The sequence below is a fragment of the Panthera pardus genome, unplaced genomic scaffold, assembly GCF_024362965.1.
Source record: "Panthera pardus isolate Hobbes unplaced genomic scaffold, ASM2436296v1 HiC_scaffold_16, whole genome shotgun sequence".
Classification (NCBI taxonomy): Eukaryota; Metazoa; Chordata; class Mammalia; order Carnivora; family Felidae; genus Panthera; species Panthera pardus.
The window spans coordinates 77,251,995-77,274,898 of NW_026526721.1; the positions used below are offsets into that span (position 1 = coordinate 77,251,995).

Sequence of the window (22,904 nt, forward strand, 5' to 3'; positions counted from 1 at the left end):
TTAAAATTTCATTCTCCGAAGAAACTTCAGAAAAAGTCATTTTATGATCCTACACAGATGATTAATCAAGCTGTACATTTCTGTGTGTTTGTTTTGTTCAAAAAACATAAGGGAGTTGGACTAAATGATCATGTAATTGTCTTCCTGACACCAAATTCCAAATAATTTCTTGGACAAAAAATATAAATGCTTAGGCTAATTCCATGCTACTTTAAAAAATCCATTGGTGCAGCATATTGTCTTTGCCAAAATAGCATCAACTTTAGCTGTTTTTTTTTTTTTTTTTTTTTTATTAATCTGTTTAAGTTATTTACTGGATCTTTATACAGTGTGCAAGTTTCCCAATGATTTAGGTCTTTTGAGTGTTTTAAGCGTATATTTTATTTTTGTGAGTTATGTTTTAGTGATAAAGCTACTGAAGTGGTTTTTATGTTTGTTTCTTTGTTTTTAACTTAAAACAGAATTATTGGATCCGATATGGAGGACGACAGGATGAGAATCGGTGAGTTCTTCATTCAGAACACAATCTGTTTATTTTTAATGAGGAGAAATACTTAGATTCATACTCATTATAAGGACCTTGTCTCTATGAAATAGGCAAAAATACATAATTAAAAGATTCCACACTGGGAATTAGTTCCTCAGCCTTCTGGTCCCAGCTCTTCCTGTACTTCTGTGTGACCTTGAGTGATTTATCTTCCTTCCCAGTCTTGTGTTTTTCCTCCAGTTTAAGGGGTTGGAGCAGGTGATCCCTGAAGGCGAAATATTCTGTGATTCTAAATCAGAGAAAATTGGATGCTATTTGTGATTTATTAACAGAATTGAGCTTAATTTTTTTCTTGTTAATGCTGAATTGTCTTACTGCATTTGAAAGCAAGAAGCTCAAAAAGTTTCACTGCAAGCTAAAATATTAGGTGGAGCTAATCTAACCAGAAGTGAAGGGACCTTGTTTTTCTAAATGATAGAAGTGAAAAGTCAATGTGTATGTTATGAACAGTTCAAGGAATCCTAGAACGTTGGAGTTACGTGTTTGAGATGACATGGTCTATCCTATTCATTTTCAAATTCAGAAACTGAGGTTCTGACAAGGCAAAGGACTCTCTCAGAGTGTCACTGCAAGGGACTGGCAGATTGAGATCTTCCTATTCAAAATTCTGTGGTCTTTCACTAGGCTTCAAGGCCTCAACCTCTGGGTGGCCTAAAATTATCAGAAGATACCCAAGAGTGCACCTGCATATTTGGGTTTATTCAATCCATGGATATTGAAAGGACATCATTGCTATGATCTGGATGTTTGCCAAGTTTAAAACTTGTGTCTTCTTTCTTGGAATAGTCGAGAATCGCTACACTAGGTCTCGGTTTATTTCTATTCAGTCATTGTTCAGTGATGCACTCTGCTCCAGACAAAAATAAAACACTCTGAACATTACAAAGATTCACACGATAATTCTTTTCTCTCTGTTGAGACTTAATGTCTAATCCCAAGGGGATAAAGTTATGGATACAATTAACTGTAAAAAAAAAAAAAAAAAAAAAAAAAAAAAAGGTGCTAAGGAGATTTAGAGAAGTGAAATAGAGCACAGTCTTTGAGGAAATAGAGGTCTTCATGGAGGCAGTGGCAGTTAATTTGATCCTGAAAAACAGGTGGACTTGTGCAAAACAAAAATACACAATATGGAGTCACAGACTACCTGAGTAAGGTGGCTTTTGTCTTTGAGCATCTTTATGCAGTGAGAAATTCAATTCCAACTGTTTTTAACGGCAGGGTCCCTTCAGGAGTGAACGTGGAGGGGGCAGAAGTTCATGGATTGTCAATGGGGAAAAAATCATCACCCAAGATAGATCGAGACTTAAGAGAGGGTAAGTATCTGTGCACTTTTACTTATAGCAGGAGGGAAAGGAGATGAGACTTGGCTAGTTCTTACTAAAATTAAGGAAGAGCCCACTTTCTCTGCAAAGTAACGAGTTAGGACTAAGCTAGGACATTTATAAAATTCTGAAAGCAAGCCTTAAAAACAAGACTGTCTCAGATTTGTGTATCATTGCCTTTGGTTTTCAATATAAATGCTTCCAAGGTCACTCCCTCATCTGTTTCCCACAGGAATCCCGTGAGCTGGGCAGGGATTGAATGATCATTGGGACCCTCGGTTAAGTACCTGAGGCTTGGACTGTTCCCAGGGCTTCCTTCTGTTGTGCAGGGAGTGAGTGCTAGATAGTGCAGAATAGACTGCATCAGGGGAACTTGAAGAGGCAGGTCATATGGATATACAAGAGTTAATGTAAGGTGCCTGAGGCACATATGCTTGAGCAGGGCTCTGAGTGATAAGTAGATTCTAGTGAATTGACAGAGGTGTGGAGGGGCCGTTCTGCTGGATAAAACAAGTGGAACAAAGGCACAGAGATAGAGCAGAACATCATATGCCTATTTACATCAGTTCAAAATTAGTGCAAACATATATAGAGTGTTGTCAAAAGTAGTTTATAAATGGAGCTAAACACTGTTATAATAATAAGTTATTGGCCCCAGTGATGGTACTCAGTTGTGACCCTTAACAATTATTATGATAGCTATCTATTTTAGAATTTTTCAAGCAAATTTACCCACCGTTTGTTTGAATACTGAAAGCATCTCATGTGAGAAAAGTGTCCTCACTTCACAGGCAAGAAAAGTGAGGCTCACAGAGACACAGTGACTCGCCTGGTGTCTCAACAGCTCTTAACAGGTTGAGGAGCCATTTGAACCCAGGCATTTGAATCCAAAGCCCATTTTCTCTTCCTTACCTGGAGATGGAACATAGAAGTGTCTAGATATCCAAAGTGTATCCTTTATTGATTAAATACGTGCACGATAAGAAGGCTTTAAAAACCTGCATTGAGAAGTACAGTTCTCCTTTCCCCAACCAGAGAGTATGTCAGCACATTCCTCTAGCTGATTTGAAAATTTCTGGCTCTCTCTAGCTCTCACATTTCCCAGCCCTTTCCTTCCTTAGCTTCCAAGTCAGTTTGAGGCAGTAAACAGGATAATATGCTCATCTAATCTGACCTGGACCTCAGTCTGCAGCCACAAAGCCCGAGCTGTTTTACAAATGCCAGAGAATTTCATGGTCAGCCAGAGTTCACATTGCTTTTTAAGCTGAGAAATCACCCAGGAAGTACATGCCAATAAGCCAGCACTTTTCTGTGGATGTTTGGGAACCTCCAGGATAGTTGCCAAACTTCAAAGCATTTTTTTTTTTCTGGCTACCAGGCACTCTGATGTCCAGAACCTGACTAGGAAGGCTGGTATAAAGAGTAGAGCGGGAGACTGTACAGGATGGAGAGAGACCATGATTGGCTGGCTACCAAATTCTGTCCTTTCTCTAGAATTTGCTTAGTTGAACGGGCTACCGCTTCTTACGATGTTCTCTGGGAAACCACTGGAAAGCCTTCTGTGTAATCACTGGAGATCTAAATAGTTTCTAAATCAGTGGTAGTGGTAGACAGAGGCAAAGTTCCCAACCAGAAAACACTTACATATCTTAGTCTGGCTGAAAGATGTCAGGGAGGCGAGAAAGGATGCATGCTTCACCGTGTAGAATACGTTTCAGCTTTTCTCATCGTCCACAAAGCCATCGTCATCTACTCTGGTTACCTAACAGTTTTTAGTAGTATTCCAACTGGATGGCTCTTAAACACTGCAGGAGTGACCCAGGACAGCATCGCAGAGTGACACCACTCCATGGAACGTGCCTCTCCTCTCACTAAAACCATCTGTCACTTACCCATTCTCCTTTCAATACTAGTCTCCAAAGGTCTTGCTCCATAATAATCCCAGTCAGTATAGTAGAAATAACACTGAACTTGGAATCAGGAGTCCCACTTTCCAGGATCAACTAGTCTGATGTGCTGTGCTGTGATGGATGACTAAAGACTTGGTGTCTCTGGGCTGTATGACCCTTGGCTGTGAAAGAAGCCTTGCAACTTTTTGCAGAAGACCAGTGTGAAAAGTCTTTTGTAAACCGTAAAGGGCTATGCTCACATAAGGGCTTGTTACTCAGCACATCCCTGTTGTGACTTGTATGATGTTGTAATATTTACGGTCAAATGCTTCTTCCTGCCATGTGAGCCACAGGCAGTGAGCACAAAGGAATATTTTCCTAGACGATCCCTCTTTATTGCAACTGGAGAGTCAGAGCCAGGCACATACTTTATGAATGAGAGAAGAATTAAGTTGTTTAACTAAATCTCCTTGAGCTGTGGTTAAGAGTTGGCTGAAGCCATCAAATCAGGCCCCAGGAACCACAACTTATTGGACCACATTTTTATTTTTATTTCAATGTTTTCCTCTGTCTGGTGTGCTACTAGTCATTTGTAGGCTGCTAGATGTGCATTTTTGGATAGCAGGGTTTGTTTTGCCTATTTTTTTTTTCCTTTTGGTTAATAGTTGGGTAGTTGGTTGTTTTTCTGTTACATGCATGCGTAGGAAAGCTCTGTATAAAACTCTCTGCTTAGTGGTGATTCTGTTAACTACGTGAAAAGCAGATATCTAGAACAGATTCTGCCTGAACCTATGGGTGTGTAGGGAGTTAAGACTCCATGCTGCATTTTGTCTCTTCACCTGATTTTTGTGTGTTCCATGTGGCATGCCTGGGGGAATTGTCGATATCCCAGTAGCACTTTTTAAAATATACTCTTTTATGCTTATTAAGATGCCTCAGTCAAAACATAACACAATATACCAGGCATATTTGATGATAATACTATAATAATCAACATAATAATACCAAATACTTATAGAGCACTTGATAATGGTGGACATTTTTCTAAATGTTTTAGTTTTAGTAACTGTTAAAGCCATATTTGAAAATAAGGTAATTATATTTAAAGTAATACACTCTCAGCATAGAAAAGGAAAAAAAAATAGGACAAAGTACAAAGCAACTGAGCTCACTAAACCCTTACTCAGTCATCCATTTTTATTTGGGGTTTATATCAGAAAATGCTTTTCAGCAAACCTACAAGTATCTTGTCTTGCTTGTTGACAGACCATCTCTTTTACATTTCTAAATGGGAGTGGAATATCCAGTTTACTTTCCCAGATATTTGAGAAACTGCCTCAATTTGGCAACAAATGTTAATCAGCTGTAGAGATTGGAGCAGCCTTTCTCAAACAACCTGTGTTTTATGTTAAGAGGTTCTGCCGGGGAGTGTGGGGGGTCTACTGTTTTTTTATTGCTACCAAAAAATAACACAAATGTAGCAGCTTACAATAACATGCATTAACTATGCCATAGTTCCCACAGTTTCTGAGGTCAGGAATATGGGGATAGCCTAGTTGGGTCCCTTGCTTCAGGGTCTGTCATAGGGTCTGTCAAGTAGTTGATCAGGGCTGGGGTCTCTTTAAGGCTTGACTAGGGAATGATCTTCCAAGCTCAGATGATAGAATTTGGTTCTGAAAGTCTTAGTGGATGGAGGTGTGCAGTTCCTAGTTGATTGTTGACTGGGGGTTGCCTCATTCCTTGTCACGTGAGTCTGTCTAATGCAGCCACATGCCTCATCAAACTGCAAGTGGAGAAGGCAATAAACTGAGTCTGCTAGCAGGATAGAAGTTGCATTCTCATGCAATGCAATCACAGAAGTGACATCCCATCATTTTTTTCTATATTCTGTTGCTTAGAGGCAAGTTCAAGGCCCCACCCACACTTGAGGAAAGCAAATTATGCAAACCCATGAATTCCAGGAGGCAGTCATCATTAGGGGGCCATCTGAGAGTCTTTCTGCCTGAAGGAAGGAAGGAACAAAGGAAGGAAGGAAGGAAGGAGGGAGGGAGGGAGGAAGGGAGAAAGAAAAGGAGGGAGGGAGGGAGGGAAGGAAGGCAGGGTAAGATTAATGGTGAGAACTGCTTCATATTGTTTTGATACTCAGGATATTCATAATGCCTGTGTAGATACTAAAAGTTCTAAGAAATTCTCTTAAATCTTACGTAACCTAGTGCTCCCAAACACATTTGATCAAGAAACTCTTTTTTCATCAAAAATTTTCTGCGAAACAAAGGCACTGAATTGTGTATGTATGTGTATTTTTTTTTAACTCATCCAAAAGATTGGTATTGAAATTATAACTTGTGGTTATATTCCTGGAATCCAAGAAATTCTGTATTTATAAGGTTTGGTGTGGCCCCTAGTGGGTCATGTAAATAATGACCTTATAGCCAAGTACTACTGTGAGATTTCATACCGCATTGGGTGCAGTTACTGTCACATCAACACCAGTTAGTAATACTTCAGTGGTTGAAGGCTGACAAGAAATGAAGTAGAACAAACTGGTAAGTAATGTATTAGGACCAGATAAAGGCCCAAATTCATCATGGAACACTACAATTTCATAGTAATTTCAACAGAGAAAAGTTGCAGTGGAATGAGTCATTACACACCAAAAATACTATGAAGCATGCTGGCTGAAAAGAACCTGGGCCAGATCAGTTAGTAGAATATTCACATGGAAGGTAGCTTTCTTGTTTCTGCAAAATAACATTAACCATTTCATTAAGATCATTAACTTGAATGTAGTTGGTTTTATGGTCTTGCTTTTATTTAATGTTGTGAATCAGTTTTGGAATTATAGTTATTGGAAACTCTGAGGATAAATATACCATTCATAGTTCTATCATATTGTAAGCACGGAAGCAAAATTGTGGCAAACTAATGTGTCAGCCCTGCCCCTCCTTGGGGGATGTTTCCTTAACAGATAACTGTGTATTACCAAAGATTGAGAAACACTGTCTCTTCACTAATTGTGGGCTGTGGGGACTCTTTCATCCTAACTAGACTAATGAATTTGTTGTTTTCCCAACTTTGGTTTTGTTTTCAAGAAATAGAATAGACAGAAACTTCGACTTGTTTCTTCCTTCTTTAACTGATGTGTTTTAGGCCAGTGGGTTGGTGACCATTGCTTGACTGGGGGAAGAAGGGAGAAGCTGTGCCCCTTCTCCCCCACCCCCCAGTGCCTCCATCCAGGCCAAACTGTTGTTACTGACAGCACCTGCGTCAGGTCCCTTTGGAGTACTATAAAGAGCAAAAACCTGTTTTTCTTTTCTGTTCGGTTTTCTGGTCAAGAGGGTTGTACTCTGTTACATCTGAAGATTTCCTCACCAGCAGAGGCTTTGTCCTTCAGTCATAATGTCTGTGAGGAAAGGGCTTTGTCAGGTCTAGATTTTGTAAGCTACCACCTAAAACATGACCCCAGAGCATCACCTTCTGAAAAGCCTATATGGGCTAATTTCATAAAGATGTGGGCTCTACTCATGGAGAGAGCAGGTGGCTATAGGAAACCTTCCTGTGCAAAGAAAATGATATAAAGATTTTCCCAGAGAACAGAGAAAAGCAAACATTCCAAAAATAAGACCATCTAGAGTCAGTTAAGTGGTGGAAGAAGACGGGGAAAGAGTTGGCTGGCTTGGGTGTGACCGTTCTGGTGATGGATTTACCAGCTGAGTTGTGGAGTGAAGACATTTCTCTACAAACAAGTGAGACTGAGGTGTGTATCTCATGTGTGGGTGCACAAACATGTAATCAAGTAATTGCATGTGATGTTGTAACAGAATTATGGACCAAGGGTTGTGGAGAAGGGTGGGTGCTGTTGCCCAGAGAATTCTGGAAGGTCTTATCAGAGTCATCACAGAGAATCCTGTGAGATTCAGAGTCTACTTTATAGGCTCATCACTGGAATCAGGTGAAAAGATGGTTTATCAAACCCCAAATACTAACAAATGTGTTGATATTATTGTGATGCCATGGAGAAGCCTGACAGTCAGACATCTGTCTTTTTTTCCTGAATCCATATTGAATTTATCAGGCTTCCAATTTGTCTTTGCCTTCTTAAGCATTCATGGGCAAATGTAGTCTCATGAATTTCACATTGAAAACTGTTGGGTGCTGTGTGCTCACACCCTTGGGAACAGAGGTAACAGAGAAGACAATGTGTTCTGTCCCTTCAGGTGGTCCTCTGCTCTACGAGAACATCACGTTTGTCTATAACTCAGAGCAGCTGAACGGGACCCAGAGGGTTCTCCTGGATAACGTCCTGTCGGAAGAACAGTGCCGGGAGCTCCACAGCGTGGCCAGTGTGAGGACCAGAGAGGGAGGGGAGCCTGATATTGGGCTGGCCTGGCATGAGCCCTGGAGTTGTCTGGTCCTGGGCTCACTTGGAGTCAGGAACCAGATCTAAAATATTACTTTCTTTAGGACAGGGACATTGACTGTGGGAGCATTTTCATAGCCTTGTTTGGAATTATCTTACTTTTGTCTAGATCTGGACACAGAATGGATCTGGGGTAGTTAGTGGCTTCATACCTAGAACAAGAGCCATTCAGCACATGCCCTGGCTACCATATAAAGTCACTGGGAGAATCTCTTTATTTTAATCGATAATAAACAAATATATTAATCATTTATATTCCTCCCATTTCTACAAAAAGTGATATTTTGTAAGGAAAATGTAAAGTTTAAATAAAGATATCTCTTTTGATTGGAAGAATTAATGATACCAGCATCGTGGTACAAAATAGGGATGGTTCTGAGTATTGACTTTGTTCCTTAGCTTCCTGGCAGTCAAGGAAAAAAATGGAGACCTTATTAATTCATAGTTGTTATTAATAAAGCATCTTCTTGTGTATTGCTTCCAGGGAATCATGCTCGTTGGTGATGGATACAGAGGGAAAACTTCACCCCATACACCCAATGAAAAGTTTGAAGGTGCCACTGTCCTGAAAGCACTCAAGGTACAGTCATAGCTTCTTTTGGGTTTGGGTTCCTAAGTGTCAACCCAGGACCTTCTGTTTTAGATCCTTTCATGTAGTCACCAATTTATCAAACTTTATATCTCATCAACTTGCAACTGACAGATAATATACAACACCCCTGTCTTCAGGGAGCTCCTGGTCCATTGGTGAAATCATACTGAACCACGTGATTATCCTGTACCTCAAGAGGCATCATTGGGGAGAAAGAGGATAGTTCTCTAAAGGAGAGAGGATGAAGAGATTAGCTTTCAGTGTTCCCTCTGTGATTAGGAAGGGTGACTTTCAATGGCTCATTTTACTAACCCAAATCCACAAGCATGTAATCGTATTCCCACTAGTCAATGCAGACATGCCATCCCTCTGTTGCCTTACTGAAACCTAGTGTCTGTTTTTCTCAAGTCTTCCAATCAACCCAGTGCTATTTAGTGTTCTTATTTTTCTTCAGTTTGGTTATGAAGGCCGAGTCCCACTGAAGAGTGCCCGTCTGTTTTATGACATCAGCGAGAAGGCTCGAAAGATTGTAGAATCCTATTTCATGCTGAATTCAACCCTGTATTTTTCCTATACACACATGGTCTGCCGAACAGCCCTGTCTGGTAAGATTCCAGAGTGTGAACTTGTTCTCTTCCACCCACAGTGACATGAGAAAGAAAACAATGTAACACAAAGCTCTATTACATTTTAGACTAATGGTTTAGCAAAGTTCCAAATTCCTAAAACAGAAGAAGCTTGCTAATCCTTATTTTTCCCTTCCTTCTTTTACTCCTTTTTGGTCATCTAAAGTTCCAAACGACCATTGTTCTGCCTATCTTTCCTTTCAAGTCCATTTAAGCAAGTAGCTTAAAGTCACACAGAGAAATACTTTTCTGCTTTAGGCTTTACCTTCCAGGGAATCAGGAACCTGGAAATCACGGTCCCCCTTCGCATCCAAAAGCATTAAGTAGAAGCATGGAAGATGAAGGGATTGTTGAAAGATATGTTCTTAAAAAGGCAGAGACTGCCTCACTCCCTGCTGTCATTATTTCGTCCCTAGATCTTCTCTTCCACACCCTCCTGAGTAGGAGGGAAGGGACAGTGTCATGGGAGAAGACTTTAAGACTTTAACATGTGAACTTTCAGCTGAATCTTTTTTTTTTTTTTTTTTTACATTTTCATTTCACCCCTCCCCTTTTTCTGCCCTACATGAAGTACAACCCATGGAATGCAGGGCAATTCAATTATGTATGTTTATGTCAGGAAACTTTTATAGCAGAACAGGCAGATGTGACTTGCCCAAGGTTTTACATCAAGTTTGCACCAAACCAAGACCAGTCTCTTGACTGCCTATCTGGTTCTTAAATCTATCTGGGTCTACTTATGTCTCTAAAAATTTCCAAAAGGCACCAGCGATAGGAGAAGACAGTCTGGTTGTCAGCTCTGCTGTTAGAGGTTACTGCTCTCCTGCCATTCTCTCCTTCCATTTTCTGGCAGGTCAGCAGGAGAGAAGAACTGACCTCAGTCATCCCATCCATGCTGACAATTGCCTGTTGGATCCTGAGGCCAATGAATGCTGGAAGGAGCCTCCTGCCTACACATTCCGGGACTACAGGTACAACCAGCACAAGCTTCTAAAGCAAGCTTCTGCACAACAGTTATCAAAAACCCATGGAAACTAGAAAACTGATCTGTTTTGCTTGTCATTATATCCATCTCTGTGAGGCAGAGATTCTCAAATAAGCTCCCGAAGCAGCTGCCACAACCAGGAAGCGACGTGATCATCTCATATTTTTGCCATAAAATTCCAAGAACGTTTTGTTGCATCTTAATCCACAACGTGCCCATTTTGTTTTAATGTAAAAACTAAAGGGTTTTTCTTTTGCTTTGTTCTGTTTATTTGATCGTTTGGCTTTCACCGAAACATATCCCTTGTCGTATGTATAGTTCAGTCTGAGAAGACCGGGATATGCTGTCTCAATGCACAAAGGGATCTTACGATGCCACTTACCTAGGTCAGCCTTTTATACATAAGAAACTGGAAAGTCAGAGGAAGAAATGGGATGTTATGTAAGTGTGTAAAGAGAATTGTCAGGAGGTATAGCCCTCATGTATATAGTAGTGTGTTAATTATTACCGCAGCGTGCTCCAGACAAAAACATTTCTTGAGCACCCCCTATCTTCAAGGCAAGACCACACCTCCTGGAGTTCTGTAGCTACTTAGGGGAAAAATGCATCCTTTAGAGTTACAAGCATAAAAGGGAAGAAGAGAGTTGTAAGTAGTGTGGGCAGGTGCAAAGGGGTAGATTAAATCTAGTTAGGTGTTCTTGGGAAAAAGTGAAATGTGAGTTGAAGTTTAAAATAGAATTAAAATTTTAGCATAAGTGAAACAAATAAATACTTCGGGGGTAGGGCCCAAACTATATCTGTCCTTACTTACTCTTTAGGGTTAGGAAAGTTGGTTATTTCAATGTCTAGTTCAAAAGAAACTTACCAATCAGGCTTGTCAGTTTACAACCATTTGTCAGTATTCTGTGATGATGTTTTTGTAAACATATAATAGTATACATTTTTTCTTTTATTTTCTTATAGCGCTCTCCTATATATGAATGATGACTTTGAAGGAGGAGAATTCATATTCACTGAGATGGATGCCAAGACTGTGACTGTAAGTAAACCTATGCAGGCAAATTTATGTAACATTTATCTCAATCTTGCCATTTTCCAAGGACTCACAGACTATTGGATTTCAAATATCTGAGCTTGAGAATTCAAGAGGTATAAAGGGGCCCAATAAATGTATACATCATAAAATGTTAGAAATGGAATCACCATCTGGGGTGCCTGGGTGGCTCAGTCAGTTGGGCATCTGACTTCAGCTCAGGTCATGATCTCACAGTTCATGAGTTCGAGCCTCGTGTCAGGCTCCATGCTGACAGCTCAGAGCCTGGAGCCTGCTTCAGATTCTTTGTCTCCCTCTCTCTCTACCCCTCCCATGCTCATGCTCTGTCTCCATCTGTCTCAAAAATAAATAAAAACATTTAAAAAAAAATTTAATAAAAAAAAAAGAAATGGAATCACCAATCATATATATTCTTTAAATTGCCCATCTGTAAAATGGACTAGAAGATATATACACACATATATATCATATATATTATATATACACATATATATACTATATATATTATATATACATATATGTATATATTATAGATAGTACATATATTATATATATTAGTCTGATGGAAGGATAAAAACACCGATTTCTTTTTTAAAATTTTTTAATGTTTTATTTATTCTTGAGAGAGAGAGAGAGAGAGAGAGAGAGAGCATGAGTGAGGGAGTGGCCAAGAGAGAGGGAGACACAGAATCTGAAGCAGGCTCCAGGCTGACCTGTCAGCACAAAGCCTGACATGGGGCTTGAACTCACAAGTGGTGGGATCATGACCTGAGCCAAAGTCGGACGCTTAACCAACTGAGCCACCCAGGCTCCCCAAAAAACACCAATTCTAAGTCATCCATGCCTAGGGCTAGACAAATGATTCTACAGAATAGCTTTCAAGCAACGTGGTGTTCTATATGCTTGGATTGAGCATTGGGCTCTAGACCTTTAGTTATCAAAATGTGTGTGTGTACACACACACGTATGTATATATATGATTGACTGTAAGTAAACCTATACCTGAAAATTGATATATATATACATTCATACACACACACTTTGGATGAGATTCTAAATACGCCTTCATAGGTAAAAATCAACAGTTAATTTCCATCACTCTCTTCCTAAGCAAATCAATGCCTCTGGAAAACCAGTCTACTGAGTTAATAGGCCATATAGCCAGCATCCTTTGGGCTTTAAGCCAGAGCACATACACCATGGTAGGGAAACATGTTTTCCAAGGGAAGAGATAATTGAATTGTAAATGGATTATGTAAATGGTATCTTTCTTCCATACAAAATCTAAATAGTTGAGGCATGTATCTGACAAACTTCAAGGATTTTGCATTATCCAAGCTATGTCCACAACTTTTTCTGAATTTTATGTTTTTAATTTCCTATTTTGTACCCTTTACTCATAGTGAAACATCCATATATCATTCATGGCATACCTACTGGGGTATAAGCAGATGAGGGGGAACCCTATGGAAATTGTGGTTAAGGTTGTCCAGAAACATTGGAATAATTAAGAAAAATTATTTCATACAGTTTCATGCAATGATGTATATCTAAAAGGCTATCATGACTCACACTTTTTTGTAACAGCTTAAGTATCAACAGAGTATTTTAGTGCTTCATGATCTGGGAAATTAAATCAAAATTGATGATCCGGGTTGTTTATAATCCTGACACAAAATTATCTTTTTTTTTTTTTTTTAAAAGCTTCTGTGCAGAAAGCATTTGTTTTCTGAGCTCTGCTAACACTAAAACAAATTTTTAAATGCTTGCATCTCACACAGTTGGAAAGAAATCAGACAGGTGGTTGAAAAGATTTCTTTACTTCTCCTCCATCTAGTGGCCATATTTGGAAATGCTCAATGTTTGAAAGTAAGCGATGCCTGGACTACAATGTGAGAATCAATCATTCATTAATTATCGAATGCAAGGTTAACTGTAATTCTGCCCCCCCTTTTTTTTTTTAAATTAATGTTTATTTACTTTGGACAGAGAGAGAGACAGAGCATGAGCAGGGGAGGGGCAGAGAGAGAGGGAGACACAGAATCCGAAGCAGGCTCCAGGCTCTGAGCTGTCAGCACAGAGCCCGACGTGGGGCTCGAGCTCACAGACCGCAAGATCATGACCTGAGCCGAAGTTGGACACTCAACTGACTGAGCCACCCAGGCGCCCCTGTAATTCTGCCTTTTAAAGATGTAAAAGCAGATAATACTGCTGTTTAATGTAGCTATACTTTTAACAGAAAGTTGTAACTATTTTAAAAAGTACTGAATCTAACCACTACTACCCCCCCAAAAAAGAAGAGAAATCGATTTAAACAATGTTTTGATTCAAAAGCTCCAGGTTGAAAGATTCATTTTCACAGATTAACTCTACTTCAGATGAACACATATGGTGGAGTTTTTAAGGCATTTTGTGAGTAATTAAAATTCTTAGGTAATCAGCCCAAATAAAGAGAAATGGATAGTGTTACTTTTCGTTTCTTTGACTCTGAAGGGAAAAATGAAGCAGAGAAATGGCCCAACTTAGGGCTTTATAAGGAAGAAAAGTCTTCTAAGGTTTTTATTTTGGAAAAGTCTGGGAAGTGCATGAATAACTAAATGGTGGCTAAAGATTTACATCTACAAGCACAACACAAACGCTTCTCTGACTTTTAATCATCAGTTAGATGGAAAGCAAAAGGAATTTTCTTTTATCATACTTGGAAGATACATGGATTATTTTCAACAGCAGCATGTTTGTAAAACATGAGTATTTTGGGATTTGGGTTTCTCTGCAAGTTTGAAAGAGATGAAATTTAATAAGTTCTATTTGCTTCGTGAAAAGTTAAATTCAATATGAAACTGTGTGCCAAAATTATGTTTACAGTCATCTAAATTTCTGAACATATTTTCCTGTAGAAGTAATGTTATAAATGAAAATTGTTTATTCCTTTATGTGGCTGATATATAACAGGTGACGCACTCCATTTGATAAAATTAGTTGTAGAGACTTCTGTGAGCCGACACACCTATAATCAATTCCAAATGCTTCAAACAGCTGATAGCTTCTTTTCCTACACTTTCCCAAGTTCTTCATGTATAAAAGTACTTTCGATTCACCCAATTCCATCAGGGAGAAAGCATTAAATTGTCCCCACACACTTTCTTCAATATTGTAAAATGTTACTGCTGACATTTGATAATCACACAGAAGCATTGGCAACCACGTGTGGTTGAGTGAATCCTTACCAGCGCCAGGGCATAAGCCACTCAGAAAACTGGAAACTAGATCTCAAAGCGGTGTGTCTAAAAAGGCTTTCCACTGGACTTCATATGTCCCAAGTATCATTTATGTTGCTGTTTCTATGTGGAAATGTAAAACACATTCTTTCTCCAGAAAAATGAAATCAGGTTGATGCCAAGGGCACCAATACCTAGCAAACTTTCTAGATTTACCTTAGAAAAGTCACCTTGATGAAGCTGCATAAGGAATCAACTCTCTCGGGGCGACAGAGTGGCTCAGTGAGTTGAGTGTCCAACTTCGGCTCAGGTCATGATCTCACAGTTTGTTTGAGCCTGATGTCGGGCTGGGCTCTGTGCTGACAGCTTGGAGCCTGGAGCCTGCTTCGGATTCTGTATCTCTCTCTCTCTCTCTCTCTCTCTCTCTCTGCCCCTCCTCTGCTTGCCTTCTCCCTCTCCCTCTCTCTCTCTCTCCTCTCTCAAAATAAATATTAAAAAAAAAATTTTAATGCATTTTAAGAAATCAACTCTCTCCAGGAAAAACAAATCACTCCTCAATTACTGTGAATAGAAGAGTAACCAGCAACTGCTTTTCTCTGCTCTCCCCTTTAACACACACACACACACACACACACACACACACACACACACACACACATATCTCAGACTTTCTGACTCCTTAATACACCTCCCTCCACCTTTTCATATGTAGGTTATAGTCTAGGGGTACCTGTGTTAGGTAGTATCCAAGGGATTCAGGAAATTTTGCAAATATTCCTCCTGAAGCTGGCAGTGAAAAAATATAGCCTCCCATTTTAAGGTGAAGGAAACCAAAAGTTCTTCTAATGGGCATGTATTCAGAAAATAACTAGTTAAAATGAGCCCCTCTTATCCAATAGTAGAATAGTAACATTTTTTTTCTTTTACTTTAATGTTTTTAATGTTTTTTTTTTGTTTTTTTTGGGGGGGGGAGGACAGAGAGAGACAGAGCATGAACAGGGGAGGGGCAGAGAGAGAGGGAGACACAGAATCGGAAACAGGCTCCAGGCTCTGAGCCATCAGCCCAGAGCCTGACGCGGGGCTCGAACTCACGGACCGCGAGATCGTGACCTGGCTGAAGTCGGACGCTTAACCGACTGCGCCACCCAGGCGCCCCTTTAATGTTTTTTTAAATTTATTTTTGAGAGAGAGAGAGAGTGGAGGAGGGGCAGAGAGAGAGAGAGAGACAGACAGACAGAATCTGAAGCAGGCTCCAGGCTCTGAGCTGTCAGCACAGAGGCCGATGCGGGGCTCGAACTTGTGAATCATGAGATCATGACCTGAGCCAATGTCAGACGCTTAACTGACTGCTGAGCCACCCAGGCACCCCTACTTTACTTTTCTAAGCTGTAGTATGGAATGAGTAATGTTTCTGTGTTTCTCAAAAAAGAAAAATTAATTCTACTGACATCAAGCACTTCTTAAAATACAGAAGCAAGGCCCCTTATATTCTGTTGGTTAAGTTCACTCGATTTGGACAACCCGCTTATTTGATCTAACATTTAGGCTCCCCTAGCAGTGTCCCTTTTCTCTCTACCCTCTTCTACTTAAACATTAGTGAACAGTTTCACCTGAGTGACGCACAAGCTTGGAAGGACTATGTCGATCATTTCAGAGCCCTGGACGCCATGGACTAGGTCTCCTCAAGGGGTAGAGTGTTCTCATCACTGGAAGGATTAAAGCACGTGCTGAGGACCATTGGACAGGCATATTGTAATGGCAATTGAAGCATCATATGAAACTAGACTTCCCTTTTATTGTGAAAAGTTCACAAACCATAAATGTACAATTAAGGACAGAGGAGGAGTGCACCCATGGAAAGCCTACCTAGATCAATAATAAAAATCTACCACACTCTAGATGTCCCCTTGATTTGTTTTTGTCATCCCACAATTCCACAAATATGAAATAGACATCTACGTTATGCCAGATACTGTGCTAACACTCAAGGCGGGGGTGGGGGTAGGGGTGGGGAGGAATAAAAGAGACTTTGTTTTCGTGGAGTTTGCCAGCCATAGGATAGCATGTATTGAACACTTGTTCTGTGCCATGGACTGTGCCCGCCATTCTCCCTGAATAATTTTGTGACTCAATTAGATATTATTTTGAACTCATCTTTGCTTTACAGATGAGGAAATTGAACCAATCCATGTCTATTTCAACCCCAAGATTCCATTACTTTGATGCAAAACTTGACCTAAATAATCCCATAGAAGGGTAGAGAAAGGGGTCATAGAATTCCCATGATACGAAATTGAGAGTCTAATTTTCACTTTCTTACTCAGGCCTCTATCAAACCAAAGTGTGGGCGCATGATCAGTTTCTCTTCCGGAGGAGAGAATCCGCATGGAGTGAAGGCAGTCACCAAGGGCCAGAGGTGCGCTGTGGCTCTGTGGTTTACCTTGGATCCACTTTATAGAGAATTGGTGAGTATGTGATCCACTCAGAAGGACAATTAGATGCCCGAAGACCTGCTTCCTGGATTGATTTCTCCGGAAAGTCCTTTCATTGTTCCACACCCATCAGGGATCTTAGAGATCATAAAAATCAATCAATCAACCAACCAGGTTATTACAGAGTCCTTTATTTCTGGTTTCCAACACTGCCTCTGTTTTCCAAGCAAGCTCAAATTTTCTTGTTCAGATCCATGATGAAGCAATTATACCTCTGATGCCTGTAGTGTGAGGTTGAGAGAAAGATGAGGGGCTCGGAAGGCATTTCTTGATCAGATGGGTTCTAATAAGTGAATGTTTGTGGAAATAGACATCAGAGTGATAGCTGGCAGTCTCTAGTTAGTCTTGAGCTTAGTTACAAACTGTGGCTTCAGGAGAAAGTAACTGCTTTCTGCTGGGCACCAGAAAACTGATTTGTTTTCTCAACAAATCGTTAAAAAGAGCACTGAATAACTTATGAGACACGTGTGGAAGATGATGAGTGAACCTGGAAGTTTATTATTATTTATTATTAACTTAAACATTAGCTATTAAAATATTATTATTACATTAGAAGGAGACAATCTGAATAAGGGACCGTGATCCCGTCCTTCTGGATGCCCTGACCAGAGGTAATAGTCTCTATCTGTGAGGCTTCAGAGGAATGAGACCAATGGGTAAAAGCCCATGAGAGGAAAATGTTGGCTCAACATAGGAATGACTTTCAAATTGTCATGACCTTTTGGTGGAGTCGCATGCTTCGGAAGCACCAAGCTCCTTGTCACTAACTGGCTCCAGCCCAAGCCTCGGCAATAGCTTGCCATGGGATGCTGAAATGGAAACAGAAACTTCGTAGTCTTCCATCCCCTCCAGCCCCGAGTACTGACAAGCTCTGAAATTCTAGTCTTTAAAATGGCATTCTGTCCAACTTTCTCTTTAGAGACCTTGCTTGGATTCACTTTAGTCAGAAACTGTTTAAAATTAATTCCTCTGCCTCATACTTTTTTGCCATCAAGTCTGACTCACACGGCTTTTAGGCCACGTTCTGTAAGCATTCTTTCACATACTTCATTTACAGAAGATCTACTTCGTGCCCGGGAAACTCTGTTAGGGGCCCTGGGGGTGCAAGGGTGACAGAACATAGTCTGTGACCGTGAGGAGCTTGGAGAAGTCAACAAGGAAGTAGATCGAAGACAGCAGTGTGGGTTTTGTAGGGGACATCAAGACGCTTACTCCTGACCGAGATGATAGCCATCAGTCAGGCACTGAAAGGAAAAAGAGTGGTCCTGACAGGGTTGGGGGGCAGAGCACATAGTTCTGAAGACTACAAGGGGGCACCGAACAGTCTCCCTCAGGTGTGATTCTTTGCTTGTGCTTCTCCACTCCGAAATGCCAACACCGCCCCCCCCCCTCACTCCACCACCACTAGACTCCTGCATTAGGGAATCTAGACAGATGAATAGACAGGGAGGGTCATATGTTATTGGAACATCATCACACTCCTTCCTTTCTTTAGTGTTCAATTGAACAGACATTCAGTCTGTTTCATTCCTGAGTATCCCAGCCCTCTCTTCCAAGATATTTTCTATCAAAATAAACTAATACAAAGAAAATTCTTGTGGCTCCTTCCTAATCCAGAGAGCTTTGGGAAACTTCTCCAGAACCCGGGCAGTAGCGGCATCTAGTGGTCACAGGAGGGAATGACCAGAACCTCTTGAGCAACTACTAGAAAATTTAGCCTAGGGGATTCTCAGGCTCTGCTCCGCACTGGAACCACCCGGAGAGCTTTACAAACTACTGGCATCTGTCTTCCATCCTCAGACATTCTGGGGATCTGGGGATCATTTACTGATACAGAATGTGATCTGAGTGTGGGGAGCTTTAAAACTCCCCGGGCAATTCTAACATGCAACAAAGTTTGAGAGTCCTGAGTTCGGTGCGTCTTCTCAGACTAAATCCCCGAGCAGGGAGAGCCTATGGAGGAGTCGTCAGAGCTTGCCGATTTCTGCACGTGCTCTAGATTGTTTTGAAAGTATCAATTCCCAAGGAGTGGATAGCATCATAAATTCTTAAGGATGTACAATATCAGAAGCTTCAGTTCCCTGTACACGCAGTTCCAGCTCACGAACTTCTTTCCGTTCAGGAGAGATACGATTTGGGATGTCTCTCGTGGCAGTCAGATTTGAGAGTCTGTGCCATTTTTGTACATCAGTTTGTTAAGCAGCAAGTTATTGTTTCCACGTTCATGAAGTAGCGCTCAGGCATCTTAGCATCACAGCAGTTTAGTTTCTGTTATTTCGTACATTGGGTCCTTTGGGTTGACTTCATGTAAGCGTCATTTTCAATTCGGAGGTCTTGAATGGAAAAAGGGCTTTGTTTTCAAGCCACCAAATAGTTTTCCCGTAACTTGCTGCGCAAGGCGTTGTGCTAGGGGCCAGCAATAGGCAACATGGACTACATAAGACATACTCCTGTTTTCAAGGAGCTGGAGGTCAGAATGAAGATTGAGTGCAAGAGCTAAAGTAATTAAAACACCAGGTAAAATTCAGTAAGAATTATTAGGGGCAGTTGCACATGTTAGGGGACATAAAGAGGAAACGAGAAAAGCTTCATTGAAAAGATGGCATTTAGCATGCAGCTGAGAGAGACATACTTGAAGCAGAGAAGGGACCCTTCATCCACTCATGTGTTTACTCATCAAATATAACGGAGCCCTTGCCAAATGTCAGTGGGTTTTCTGGGCACCTGAAATACAAGAATGACCAAAAAGATGAGCTCTCCTGCTTTCATGGCACTTAACTTCTAGTGGAAAAAGAAAATAAGGAAAATAGGAAATAATTGAGAGATGTCCAGGTGGTGAGAAATGATGTGTGGAAGAGGGAGCAAGGTAACTGGTTTGAGAGTAAAGGGGAGGTGACAAATCGTGAGTGTGCTCCAGACAAGTGACATGTGAGTTGGCATCTGAGTGACAAGAAGAAGGCAACTGTGATAAAGGTCCTGGGAAGAGTATTCCAGGTAGAGACCAGGTTGCAAAGGCCCAGAGATCAGAGGTGGCTTGGAGTGGTTAACACACCAAGAAATCCAGAGTGGCCAGAACATGGTAGGCAAATGCAAGATGGACAGTGGTCTGAAAAGGGGACACAGAGGAGGAGGAGTCAGACATGACAAACTAGTTAAGAATCATGAATTCTATTCTAACTGGGGTGGGGAAGCCATGTGCCCTCCTCTGCTCCCCACTTACCCCCCAACCTAGGAAGTTACAGAATAGGAAAGACATTGTCATACTCTAGTACGTACAGGAAAGGAAGCATCTGGCCTACATGTTGTGGGCTAGAATAGTGATAGAGAAGGTGAATGAACATGGAAGGCTGCAGGTGCCATTTGGAAGTATACCAACTGGGCCTGCTGATGGTTTGATGGATGGAGAAGGGAATGCCTAGGATATGATGGAAGCATCCAGAAATACCTTTAACCTAGACTAGGGCAAGGGATTTCTTGGAAAGTGCTGCATTCGGGGAATTTGAGGTAACTCAGGAAGTTACAGAACAAGGTGAGGTGAAAAGAGAAGGCAAGGAGAACCAATGAAGAGAGAAAGTTCTGACTCGGGCAACTCCTTATAAGCACATCAAGAAGATAGGGCCTGAAAATTCAAGTAAAAAGAACCCAAGTAAAGGTTGTGAGCTGTGAACCAGATAGTGACAGGGTCCGAATTAAAGTGCAGAAGGCCCATTAGAAGCATGTGTGAGTGGGTGTGAAATGGGAATATGATTTGGAAGCTGAGTTCGATGAAGAGAGCCTAAACCTGTGGTTCTGAGGTGGGAGCAATTTTGCCTCCCAGGGCACATTCAGCAATGTCTAGAGACAGAAGGGAGGTGCTGCTGGGTACCTGGAGTGGGCAGAGGCCAGGGATGCTGCTAAACATTCTACAGGGCACAAGCCTACCACCACCACCAAAGAATCATCTGTTCCAAAATGTCAGGAGTGCCACAGTTGAGAAATCCTGCTCTAAACTAAGGCAGCAGTAATGTGCACTGAAAAGGAGTGGAAACAGGAGGTAGAACAGAGGGGAGTAGGTGATTTATCAGACCCAAGGAACCATGGCTGGGCTATTAGGGCAAATGGTGAGCAGGGGCAGTCTTCACTGACAGAGAGAACTTATGTGGAGGACCAGCATAGGTGTGCGGGGCAGAAAACGCTGACTCCAACCTGAACACCGGATTGAGAACTGAGTGGGAGACATCTATGGAACCACAAAGTAGAAAGGGTATGGATCAGTTGAATACACAAGACTTCTTGGCCAAAGAGAAATCTTGGAAAGTAATTGCTTAGGGCATGAGGCAGTCAGCAGAAGGCACCAGTCGAGGGACAGAGATGAGGTTTAGTCTTTAACTGGATCTAGCACCAATCTATGCACAGATGGATGCCTGGAAGTGTTTGGGAAGCACCTGCCACTGGGGCTGATTCTGATTCTTGTAAGAGAAATGTGTAAATTATCTTTTTTTGTAGGAGCGAATACAGGCCGATGAAGTGATCGCAATTCTGGATCAAGAACAACAAAGGAAGCATGAACTGAATATCAACCCCAAAGATGAGCTATAAAAATGAGGAAAGAAAAAGTTCTATCAGATATTTATTTAAATTGTTAATCTTATGAGAACCTTTTTATTTTTGTACAGAGCCATGGTATAAATTAACAGGTTAATCCGAGTCACCAGAGCCCCCTTTTGTTCTCGAGGATGCTTGCTTTGCCTCACTCAGCCTGTCTATCTTGGTTTTTCATCGGGTCATCAACCCTCCCCCACCCCAACCCCCACACATGTGCATACACACACACACCTCGTTTGTTGCACATGCGAAAGCTGAAGCAGAAAGAATAAGCGCATTCTTGGCGAAACTACACCTCTCATGCGTGCTCCAGTTCTAAAGTTAGCGTGTGATTTGGACGCGAAGCCTTTCTGGCCCTGTGCCCTTGAGCAACACCCTCTCCCAGTCCTGGCAGCCATGAGCTGGAGTCTGAGGAGCCCCCAATGGGGTCTGCACTGCCTCATGCGTCACTGATTGGCTCTGAAAAGCATGGCAAAAGACGGAGGGCCCCAGCCTTCGCAGGGCCTTGGTGGAGTTAATTGGCTCTGGTATTCTCACCTGAGAACAAAGTGACACTGGAAGCTTCTATTCATCCTCCACAGTGCTCCAGAAAGGACTGCCCTCAGACTTGCGTCTTTTAAAAGGTGGTTCAGTGGGTTGAAGTAGAAGGACTCTTCACCCCGGTGACTTAGGAAGAAAATCTTCAATCCTGCCTGAATCAGGGCACCGCCCACACATTGCCTGAGTGTGGGGTCCTTTGGCCAGAAGGGGCATTTCGTAAGAAAGATGGATTTCTGACTGATTCCAATATTCACCTGCATGTATTTCGGTGTCCCCTCATCTTTGCTGCTATCCAGTTCACAGATTTGTGCTTGTGTCTGATTGTTTAATACAGGGAGCCTTAGTCTAACATTTGGCATTTATTTGTCTTCTCCCAAATGTTTGGTTTGTCTTCACGGAATGGCTTTGTGGCTTTGCGGACAGCCCAGGGACACCATTGGGCCATGACTAGTTCTGCTGGCAGGTGCTTTGGGGCCACAAGGAAAATGGAAGCACTATTTTTGAAGGAACAGAAATGGTTAGCAGCGGTGTTAGTCCGGAGAACCACTGGTCTGCGGCCAGAATTCTCAGGAAGCTCTTCAGAGACATTGTTTGGGGTGGAGCCCTGGGTGGTTCCGGCCTGGGGGAGCCTGTGC

The 22,904-nt window shown here is 41.5% G+C and overlaps 1 protein-coding gene across 1 annotated transcript in view; it reads left to right on the forward strand.

Annotated features, from left to right (window-relative positions):
• Positions 1–22,618, forward strand: part of P3H2 (prolyl 3-hydroxylase 2) — a 148,765-nt gene extending 126,147 nt beyond the window's left edge. The window contains exons 7-15 of the mRNA XM_019463504.2: positions 462–502; positions 1,766–1,860; positions 7,976–8,103; positions 8,663–8,758; positions 9,225–9,375; positions 10,250–10,367; positions 11,345–11,420; positions 16,978–17,118; positions 21,631–22,618. Of these exons, the coding sequence (XP_019319049.1) occupies positions 462–502; positions 1,766–1,860; positions 7,976–8,103; positions 8,663–8,758; positions 9,225–9,375; positions 10,250–10,367; positions 11,345–11,420; positions 16,978–17,118; positions 21,631–21,723 (939 nt within the window). The 3' untranslated portion in view covers positions 21,724–22,618. The remainder of the gene's footprint in view (positions 1–461; positions 503–1,765; positions 1,861–7,975; positions 8,104–8,662; positions 8,759–9,224; positions 9,376–10,249; positions 10,368–11,344; positions 11,421–16,977; positions 17,119–21,630) is intronic.
• The last annotated feature ends 286 nt before the right edge of the window (positions 22,619–22,904 follow it).